General features: G+C 35.4%; 1 protein-coding gene across 2 annotated transcripts in view; it reads right to left on the reverse strand.

The window, feature by feature from the left end:
- SEMA3C (semaphorin 3C) overlaps positions 1–12,080 on the reverse strand; it is a 347,210-nt gene that overhangs the window by 20,924 nt on the left and 314,206 nt on the right. For both annotated transcript variants that reach the window (XM_033192842.1, XM_033192841.1), the window contains 3 exons: positions 8,119–8,207; positions 4,557–4,598; positions 1,262–1,419 (listed from right to left, as the gene is read on the reverse strand). In XM_033192842.1, the coding sequence (XP_033048733.1) occupies positions 1,262–1,419; positions 4,557–4,598; positions 8,119–8,207 (289 nt within the window). The remainder of the gene's footprint in view (positions 1–1,261; positions 1,420–4,556; positions 4,599–8,118; positions 8,208–12,080) is intronic.

Genomic DNA, 12,080 nt, shown 5'->3' on the forward strand with positions numbered 1-12,080 from the left:
CTGAAACTGGATCCTTTCCTTACCCCTTATACGAAAATTAATTCAAGATGGATTAGAGACTTAAATGTTAGACCTAATACCATAAAAACCCTAGAAGAAAATCTAGGTAGTACCATTCAGGACATAGGCATGGGCAAGGACTTCATGTCTAAAACACCAAAAGCAATGGCAGCAAAAGCAAAAATTGACACATGGGATCTAATTAAACTAAAGAGCTTTTGCACAGCCAAAGAAACTACCATCAGAGTGAACAGGCAACCTACAGAATGGGAAAAAATTTTTGCAACCTACTCATCTGACAAAGGGCTAATATCCAGAATCTACAAAGAACTCAAACAAATATACAAGAAAAAACAAACAACCCATCAAAAAGTGGGGAAAGGATATGAACAGACATTTCTCAAAAGAAGACATCCATACAGCCAACAGACACATGAAAAAATGCTCATCATCACTGGCCATCAGAGAAATGCAAATCAAAACCACAATGAGATACCATCTCACACCAGTTAGAATGGCAATCATTAAGAAGTCAGGAAACAACAGGTGTTGGAGAGGATGTGGAGAAATAGGAACACTTTTACACTGTTGGTGGGATTGTAAACTAGTTCAACCATTATGGAAAACAGTATGGCGATTCCTCAAGGATCTAGAACTAGATGTACCATATGACCCAGCCATCCCACTACTGGGTATATACCCAAAGGATTATAAATTACTCTACTACAAAGACACATGCACACGTTTGTTTATTGCGGCACTATTCACAATAGCAAAGACTTGGAATCAACCCAAATGTCCATCTGTGACAGACTGGATTAAGAAAATGTGGCACATATACACCATGGAATACTATGCAGCCATCAAAAAGGATGAGTTTGCGTCCTTTGTAGGGACATGGATGCAGCTGGAAACCATCATTCTTAGCAAACTATCACAAGAAGAGAAAACCAAACACCGCATGTTCTCACTCATAGGTGGGAACTGAACAATGAGATCACTTGGACTCGGGAAGGGGAACATCACACACTGGGGCCTATCATGGGGAGGGGGGAGGAGGGAGGGATTGCATTGGGGAGTTATACATGATATAAACGTCATGCACATGTACCCTAGAACTTAAAGTATATAAAAAAAAAAAAAAAAGAAAGAAAAAAAAAAAAAAAAAAAAGAAACAGCAATAGAACTAATTCTAAAGATGTGAAACACTTCTGTATTGTCTGGTGTCATACATTCGGATGTAGAACTGTTTAGTGCTCACCGTTTCCCAGTTGGGTAGAATCTGGAGCAGGAATGGCCATCCCAGGCGCAATAAGGGTCCCGTGCCAGGCAGCAGTCAGCACAGGCTGTACCATAGATGTGGCAGCGATGCAGAGACACTTGGGAAACCCCTTCATTGGAACTCACATACAACTGTTGCTATTAAAGGAATGATGATGATTTATTTCAGATGTGGAAGTTAAAAGAAGACTTTCAGCAGGAACACATTATAATATATGCTCACAAACCCTTGAATTCATTTTGGAACCAACTAAAAACGTGAAGCAAAGCACACAAGGGTATAAAGCCAAAACAAACAGAATTTTCCTATGTTAATATGCCTATAACATTACCTCTTTCCTGTTAAAAAAGAAAAGCTCAAAGCACAATATAGAATGGTAATGTGTTTTAGACATTGGGATTCATTGTTCTCTCAGATTTGAGCTAATATATTACAGATTTAAGTTATGATTTTTTTTCTTTGAATGCAGTATCTTAGCAAAGCACAAGGAAGCATTCTTATTTTTTAAGTGTGGTCACACATTACTTTTTAAATTTGAGAAAGTCTGGTTTAAAATAAAGGGCATTTTAAGTTTACAAGGAAAAAATAGTAGATAGTAAGTATTGGATGAAATAAAAAAGAACATTTTTGTTACATGCCTTTGAAAGTAGCATGTTACTCATTAAAACTACTTAAAAATAATTATTTAGAATAATATCAGTATTTATATTTATACATGTGCTAAAATTCTGCTTGATCCAGTGATCTTCATCATCCTAAAAATCTCATGAATGAAAATTTCATCCTCTTTCAATTGTAGGATGTATACTGCTTCTAATATAATGGTTTGATTCCTTTAGCTGGGCATAATATGGTTCTCAGGAGTTGAAGGAATATGTCTCTTAATTGACACTCCTTACTTTTCAAAGGACTGATATAACTCAAGTTAGCACAGAATCTGTATGCTGAAACTTGAATAGACGTGGATGTATGGGTGTGTGTGTACTCCTCCATGTACACATACATATACATTTAAAGATTAAATCTCTGGAGATACCATGTGTCCACCAGGCCCTGAAGCTCTGGAACCAGACTTCCTAGATTCAAATCTCAGCTCAGCTACAAATTTGCTGTGCAACTTTTCGGAATCACAGCTTCCTCATTAGTAAAATTAGGATAACACAGCACTTACCATATGGAGTTTTTGTAAGACATAAATGTTGTAAGGGTTTCCTCCACATAAAATGCTTGGAATAGTTTCTGGCTCATAAGTTGCTCAATGAATGTTAATTAATGGTAAAAAGTACAGTAAAATATCAATTAAACTATCAATATATGTTTTAAATTCTAATTAGTTATTTGAATCACATCTCACTCTGTTACATCTAATAATTTTATTCACATCAATTGACTTTTCAGAAATTGTGCTGAAAGTGACTGGTCTCCAGTTGAAACATTCAAACTACAAGAAAACAACTGCATGTTTTGACAATAATCATTTGTCCAGGGACATTTGAAATAAATGTTTATTGAATAAATTAGTAAGTAATACAGTAAATTTATCAGCTTCATTAAAATACTTTAAGGATACTAGTGTATTTGAGTGCAGGACACAGGTAGTTTCATTCTAGGTAATATAATTTTTATTAGTCCTACTATTTTCTGTTATATGGAGTAAAAGAACAAATTAAAAAAATAAGAGCATAAAATGGATAACATGAGAAATACTGAGAAAGTTATTTAAACACACATAAGATGTCATTAACAATCTGTAGTCCTCTCGCACTGAAAAAACGATGCAGTATGCAGTTGTACAAATGATTTCCAAAAAGTCAAATAATTATCCTTGCCTTGAATCTCACTGTTTTAATGAGACATTTTAAATTATCTACAATTTAAGATGTTGAAGGCAGATGTAATACGTAACTACAGTTAAAACTTGCATACAGGATTACTATGCCACACAAATGACTTTGTGTCCATTTTGAATCTTGCCCTGATACTTGCTCTTTCCATTAACTACTGTAAACACAGGGCTTCCCTGCTGACTTCAAAGACAATTCTGACTTGAGATCCGCTCCCTAGGACATTAGACAAAATGACGAATGGCTTCTCGTTACTTGGGAAAATGTTTGTTATGCACCATACAAACATTTTTACAGATGAGATCGTTAGCTCCATTGTACCTTATTTATTTTCCCTAATAAAATTCAGTGATGTGCAAAGAGTGTAAGACTGACTATAAAATACTACTTCATCTCTAACAAACCAAATATGGTGAAGAGCTCCAGAATTATGTAATCAGTTGTGCTAACCTAATACACATAAAACCTTTATTGTGTATTCCAAAAAAAATAGGTCTCAGGCTTTTACACAGACAGCATTTACTGAGGACCCACTTTATTCTAGGTAATTTATATAAATTAACTTGTTTGTGAGCAAAGCATTACCTTACAAATGTAGAAACTTATAGGTCAGTGAAGTTACTTGATTTGTTCGTATATTATGGTCAGATAGGGATGCAAATGCATGTCAAGCCTATTTGGAAGCCTACTCCATTCTGACTATATTACTCTGTACCTTAAAAAAATTTTTTTAAATAATACCTTTTGGGAATGGAGAGGTACATGGTTTGCTCATGTATATAATGGGATTGTACTTTTTATTTCCATGATCATTGTATATTTGCATGTGTAGGACAGATCAGACAATTAATTTGAGGATTTCAATTATAGTCAAATATTTCTTTTCCAATTCCTGAACCCTTAGATTTGAGACTTTCCTTTTTTTTTTTTTTTTTTTTTGACATGTTTAAATCCTAGGAATAATATTTCCTTTAAAATAAGCATAAAAGAATGCACTGTGTATTTCAAATATGTGACAACAGTAGAAACTTAAGAGAGGACTGATTACTTATTCCAAGCCTCTAACAATGTTGTGACGTTATAGAGTAGCCCAAACTTTATGCTAAATTCTTCTCAGAAAGATTATTTTTATTTTAGTTGGCTTCACACACCGTAATATTTGAGAAAATTGGATATACAAAATGTTGGAATATCTTGCTGTATATATGTTCTGCTCTGACAAACTTTTATACAAAAATAAACCTATTCAGTCTTTCACTAATAACTAGTAAGTTCTACATCAAAATTAAAGGTGACTTTGAGGTATACTTTAAGCGGTATTATTTATTTTGTTAATAGGAGAACTAATTATTCAGAAGTTATAAAATATAATGTCTCATAATAACAAAATATTTTAATAAGCAAAGAGCATAAAATAGCTTAGTTTTTACCTTTTTAGATGAAATTTTCATTGTCGTTACAGGAGCATGAGTCTAAAATATTAGAAAACAACATGTTAGTTGCTCAAATACTCCTTAAAAGGATTTTACATTCAGATATTTTCTATTAAATCTCAAGAAGAAATCATTTTTCTTTATATACACCTCTACTTTAAAAGTACTTGTCATATATAGCACATTTGCATATACTTGTCTATAAAGTACACTTTCTCTTTGGAAACTAAGGATAGAGTTGTTACACAGATATATACCTAAACTAAAGTTTGAGACCAGCCTGGCCAACATGGTAAAACCCCATCTCTACTAAAAATACAAAAATGAGCCAGGCGTGGTGGTGGGCACCTGTAATCCCAGCTACTCGGGAGGCTGAGGCAGGAGAATTGCTTGAACCTGGGAGTCAGAGGTTGCAGTGAGCCGAGATTGCACCATTGCACTCCAGCCTGGGCAACAAGAGCAAAACTCCGTCTCAAAAAAAAAAAAAAAAATGTAGTAATTAAAACACATGTATCGATATAGGCACTAGAACAAAAAATGAAAATCCGAAAAGGAAATTTTTGGAATATTCAATACAACGAATAACTCAGAATCAGATCCATGGACTCAGGTGGAGGAAGACGTGGAATGGTACACCACCTAATTCCTCCGCAACACAAGCACTCTGCCTAAGACACTATTGTTCACTTGCCAGTGGTATTTTGGAAAGATAATATATTAGGCTGAACCATACTAGTTAATACTCATTGTTGCAAACAAAAAATATTGTTAGGAAAGGTTCTCTTTTGATAAAATGTGAACGAATGAAAGAACCTAAGAATTTTCTGAAATAGTAATGTGCTTGCAAATTATTCATAACTTGACTACTTCTTAAAAATTATCCGTTACTTTTAATGATTAAAAATTAGACTTCTGGCAGGGTGCAGTGGCTCATGCCTGCAATCCCAGCACTTTGGGAGGCTGAGATGGGTGATCACCTGAGGTCAAGAGTTCAAGACCAGCCTGGCCAAAATGGTGAAACCCTGTCTCTACTACAAAATTAACTGAGTGCGGTGGCACATGCCTGTAATCCTGTAATCCCCGCTACTCAGGAGGCTAAGGCAGGAGAATCGTTTGAACTCAGGAGGTGGAGGTTGCAGTGAGCCAAGATTGTGCCATGGCCCTCCAGCCTGGGTAACAAGAGTGAAACCCATTTCAAAAAAAAAAAAAATTAGATTTCTGGTAAAGTGATTAAGATCCATGAGCTTTACTTGAATAACTCAGGTGGGAACAAGCTCTCAAAATCAAGTGTACCCCGGTTATTTTGCTTTCTGGAGCTGCATGTATTGACCAACATTTTAAAAGGGAAAACAGTGATATCTTTAATTCTCCATTGCAACAATTTTTGATCATCCCATATAAATACGTGCGTGCACATGTGCGCGCACACACATGCATATACACGTATACAAATGTTGCAACTTATAATCAGCTAGACAGTTACTAGTAGTTATACTTCCAATTCTAGTTAAGCTCAGGGAAACTAAACTTATTGCCAGAAAATGTGGAACAGAGGACTAAAAGAAGAGATTATGGTCCTGCACTGTATAAAAACAAAGCTCCTGGTTTTTCAGTCACACTGAATTTTCTGCAGTACATCAGTGTGACACTTAGCTAAGAAAACTTTTCAATTTAAATGCATTATTTCCTCACATGCTCATCACAGTATATCATACACACCCAATTATTTTTATCCCACCTCAGAAATGTGACACAAACACCATGCTGAAGACAGTAACTGTATTCGGTAACTGTGTCTCCTGACTTGGCCATATCAATCACTGGCACACACATTAGTAAGAAAACTCAGACTTTTTTTGGTGTCTCTTGAGCTGATGTCCCCCACCATGCATTCTGACTGACTCTGTTTTTCCACTGAGAGTTTATTATTCAAGATGATAACACCAGCATAACTCATATGACAGACCATAAGTAGTTAGCACATGATCAGAATAACTCATGTTTCTTTCCGCAACATGTATGTTTAGGCTTATGTCGTGCTCACTTAATTTAACATTTCCTGATAATCAAAAGGTGATATTTCAGTATAAAAAATGAAGTGCTGCTATATGACATTTTTGCTATCTTCAAGAATACTCCAGAATAAGGCACTTCATTTTTGGCAAGCCAAGTTGTCCCTACAGAGTTGAATGAGAAAAAAAAATATGGCCTATATAATGTAATTTTGGTTAATCTAGTGAAAAAATCAATTTCTTTATAAAACAAAGCATGAAAAAAGCACGTCTGAATATCATTAACGTCATTTTATGCGCCCAATTTTAACATGCCAATCACAAAGAACCTGTGTCAGTCTAGCATTAAAAATTATAAATTTAATAATGTAGAAGGAAACTTGCCAGAGTTCCGCAAATTTTTTATTTGATTCTATTACATATTTCTTTACATTTAAAATTTATTACCTAAATTTAACAGCGCTGCACCCTACCCCCTTACGTGCTTATAAAGTCAATATTTTTGGTGACTGTGGGAATGTCTATTAGTGAGTCAATACATTCTAAGTCTACTCAACTAAGCAAAGCAATTTACTGGACTAGCAATAGTCTGCTACTGGGAGTTCTGAAGTGCTACTTTTACTCAGTCATAGGCTGACTCAGGTCTTTTATTGTGTCTGGGCCATTGTTTCTTAATTGGTTTAGTTGGAAATAGTGGTCTGCAGCAGGATTGATTCCATGCCAAACTTTCTTTGCAATTCTAATAGCTACTCTGCTGCGCTTTACCCATCTTTCCAAATGCAGATAAAAAGCACCATGTGAACTACAGTGACTGATACTGTGAGCAGAGAAGGGCATGGCAGGACACCACAAATCCCCTCTCCTGGCTCACAGATAAAGAACAGGCACTCCGCCCTGATCAGGTGAGATCTTACAGTACTGAACTTCCCTTGGGTAGGGTTTTATTTTTCTGTCCTTTTTCTTTTTTTATCCCAAATTCAAGGACAAGGAGAATAATACAATGAAATCTCAAGTTCTGATAGAACATGAAGTTCTGAGTGGTAAAGAGACAACATTTGTTTTATTTAACTGAAGTGACATTTGAGTTAAAGGCAATAAAACAAGAGAAAACAGAGTCGTTTTTCATGAAATTACTGGCTAAAAAAATATGAGAAAGCTTATCTAACAATCAATAATGTGCAAGTATTTGGGTTTCAGTGGCTTGTGAAGCAAATGATAAAAGCCCTTTCATGGCAAAATCTTCCAGACCTTGACAACTAGAACTCATTTTTTAAAAATAATGATGACCACAATTCTTCAAGTTGTGATGATAGCTTAAAAACAGAAAGAATCCTTTTATGTTAAGATAACTTGAAATGTAGGAAAACACTTTGCAAAAATATTTGTTCTGTATTTCTTATTTTATCTGGTGTTTTCCTACCCTCAGAAATTCATAACATTCATTTATTTGATCTTTTATCAAATATGGTTTCCTCCCAAGTGGCTGTAAGATTAAAGAATTCCACTCATCATGCATGTTCTGCGATTAATAGAAGAGATGTTCAAACCTTAAAGACTTCCAGCTCCTCCAGAATGAGCTCGCCACTGACAGAGTTGTTAGTAGGAAGAACAACCACTTTTTGCACAGTACCCCGATCTAAATTAAAAAAAAGAAGCAATGAGATGTTACAATACTTTTTAAAAGAAAGCTATTTAGACACAGGACTACTGACTTAGAATATTATTTATATAAGTATTTAGTAATCAAAAAACATTGTATATATTAAGCCGTTGCCACGTGCTGAATGTATTCCAAATCTCATAAAAATGGAAACACATACAATTCAAGGGGAACCAATATGAGTATCTTGTATTTTGCACATATTGGGTGTAGCTACAACTATGAGAGAAGGAAAGAATCTCCAAATGTTAAGTCAAAAGTTCAGAAACGAATGTGTATTCTTAAAATACAATACATAAGATTTTTTGTTTTGTTTTGTTTTTTTGAGACAGAGTCTTGCTCTGTTGCCCAGGCTGGAGTGCAGTGGTGCAATCTCAGCTCACTGCAACCTCTGCCTCCCGGGTTCAATCGATTCTCCTGCTGCAGCCTCCCGAGTATCTGGGATTACAGGCGCCCACGACCACACCTGGCTAAGTTTTTGTATTTTTAGTAGAGATGGGGTTTCACCATGTTAGTTAGGATGGTCTCACTCTCCTGATCTCATGATCCACCCAACCTGGCCTCCCAAAGTCCTGGGATTACAGGCGTGGTGAGCCAATGTAACCGGCCAATACATAAGTTTAAGTTTGATCATTAATATTACTTTCTCCTCCACACCAACATTATAAAGTGACAATCTCATTTTGTTAACATTAAAACAATGATTTCATTATCTGAAGAAAGATGACTACAAATGAATTTTTATAATAACTGTATAAGTCACTAGGATTGGAAAATTCACATTTGGTCTGTAACTATGATGAACTTTAGACATGGTAAAATGTTTCACTCACCGTTCAAAATCATCTTCAAAGAAGAAACATAACTGATTTTATTTCAGGTGGGATACCTATTCATAGAAAAGTTCTACTATTTACACAACGTTATTTGTCAGTTTGTTACAGTAGGTAGATAGTCAGACATGAATAGGTGAAGAGAGTCCCCACCCCCAACCAGTAATGTCAGACGACCAACGGGTGATAGTCAGGCAGTTATCACATGTCATGTCTCTCTAAAATAATAACTGGCTGCAGCTGGTGCTGAGGCAGGAAAATAGGGTCTGGAGGCAGGGAGCGTCAAGCCAATTCACACTTCAGCTATGACAGGAAATATCCTCTCCACAGGGCATACACCGGGTAAATGACTTTGTAACTTTACCTCATCCCTTTCCTTTACACAGGTCGTACCCCAAATAGAGGATATTTAAACTCCAGAAAATTCTGTAACGGGGACTTTGAGCCCCTATGCTCAGGCCCACTCCCACACTGTGGAGTGTACTTTCCTTTTCAGTAAAACCCTTCATTCCTTCCTTGCTTTGTGTGTTTTGTCCAACTCTTTGCTCAAGATGCCAAGAACCTGGACACTCTCCACTGTTAACAGTGCCAGGGAAACACAGTCTCCCAGTAGATGGAAACACCTGAAACTGGTGATTGGCAGCTTCCCAATAAGATCTCAGGAGCTGGGTGAGTGAGTTCAAGCATGTGCATTAACAGGCAAAACGGGGGAGTTTTACTGGTATCTGACCTTCTTTTAGGAATGCTAGACTGGGAAGGGAAGAACGCCTCAAGTGAGCACGGGCACAACTCCAGTAAACACACTGTGCATGCTCCCCTCCCACGTGCTGGCAGGCCACCATGCCTGCGGACAGCCTACCCCAAGGCAGGAATCAAGGGAGAAGGGACCCAAGACCCCAGAAGTATGTGAACCTGTAACCCCCTAAGTCAAAGGCCAAAACTACAAACTTGATTTCTCAAGTCACACAACTGTATTTTCCTTCCTTTAATTCCTGCTCTAAAGCTTTTCAATGCACTTTTAACTCCTGTTCTAGAACTTGCTTTGGTCTCTCACTCTGTCTTAGGCCCCTTGGTCAAGTTCTTTCTTCTGAGGAAGCAAGAACTTAGGTTGCTGCAGACTCATACAAATATGCCGCCAGTAACAAGCTGGCAATATATTTCTTTGGATATTCTCAAAATGTAGAGGAAATATTGAAATTAGAGGATCCAAATAAGCTAAATCAAATAAGAAATGTACTCGTATTTCCCAATTACAGATAGCCAAAAACTGAGATGCTCAAATAAATATAAGAATGTAAGAAATAATATTTATGTCAAGATTTGTAATTAAAATGGTTTCACAAGTCATATAAACATTATGTATATAATCATGCCACTCTACCAATCACATACATTTTAGGTTGAAAAGACACTAGTTTAGAGTTAGTAATGTGGGGGTTAAAGCAAATTTGTGAGTAATCTGGCAAAGTAAAAATGTATTTACTTAAAATGTTTCTATTAATGAGTGAGTTGGATCATAAATATCAAGATATTGCTCTTTTAAATTATAACTATAAATTTTTAATTTGTAAATATGTATTATAATCAACATAATGAACATATTTAAATTCTGTTGAAAATGTTCTAAGAAGAATTAACTTGAACCGAATTGTACAGGAATTTACAACCAGAAATCATTTAGTGAGTAATACAATAAATTTCAAATCTCACATCTCAAGTTGGCTTCTCTTCCACAGGCACGAGTTACTCTGACATAAAAGATTTTATCTCATGTTTATAGTTTGTGTTTTATGAATCCAATGGAGTCAAAGTAATTCTTAATAAAGAATAAACTCAACTTTAAAACACTGTAAACTAAAAAATAAAAATCCACTAAATTAAAAACAATGTTTATACAAAAGAGCAAGACAGAGTTTGCCAGGATAATGCCTGAAATTTATAAGGATACAAAGTATAAGCACATAATCTTAGAAGTTGCAAAGCACTCTGTAATTTAAAATTCGCTTCTTAAACCATACTCAAAAAAAGTGAAGATAATAATAATCCAAAACATTTGCAGGCTTTTTGTTTTAATCAAAAAGCTCTGAAATATCTGTTTTGTAGCTGCTTCCTTCGAATTACCCCGATAACAACTTAGATGGTTTTCTTGAAAGATAAATAATACAAGTAAAAATTAGAAGTGAAAAAACATTTGGGGATGCTGTGCAGAGACATGTCATAATTGAAAAGGGATGCATGTGGTTGGAGGTGTTCCTTAATTTCTACTAACAACCTATTGGAATTAGCAGTGGAAACTTCTAGGGAAATAAAACATACCGAAAAACGATCTGAAAGCCAGGAAACTGTGATAGCTAGGGCAAGATTTGTGTGTGCATGTGAGTGTGTGTGCATGTGTAAACGACCACACACATGTGCATGCATATATGTTCCTGTTGAATATTTATTGAATTAATCTGTAGGCCATGAAGGATGAGAGAAAACTCAGGAGGATACAGATGTAAAATCTTTGTTATACGGGCATGTTATCATAAAAAGCATGTTCTTTTTTTTGTTAACAAATCACATCAGTTTTATGGTTCCCTGCTGCAGTTTGTAAGAATCACTACCATTCTATGTGACAGCAAAATCCACATTCTTTCTTCTTTGTTTGCAACTCTTTAAATTTTTTTATCTTTAATCATTATGGATATATAATAGTTGTACATATTTATGAGGTACATGTGATATTTTGATATATATATATATACAATGTTTAATGATCAAATCAGGGTAACTGAGGTACTCATTATCTTAAGCATTTATCATTTCTTTGTGTTAGGAACATTCCAATTCCAATCTTTTAGTTATTTTAAAATATACAATAAATTTCTGTTATTGTATGTTCTGTATTTTCCCTATGAAAAGAGACGGAGTAGAGGCTGTGTATAACACAGCTCCAAATAAAACGTAAAAACAGGTTTTGATTAGAAAGGTTCCAATAGATAAAACTATCAGCTCTGAAAAGAATTAAGTACTC

Source organism: Trachypithecus francoisi, unplaced genomic scaffold (assembly GCF_009764315.1).
Source record: "Trachypithecus francoisi isolate TF-2019V2 unplaced genomic scaffold, Tfra_2.0 Lachesis_group4, whole genome shotgun sequence".
NCBI lineage: Eukaryota > Metazoa > Chordata > Mammalia > Primates > Cercopithecidae > Trachypithecus > Trachypithecus francoisi.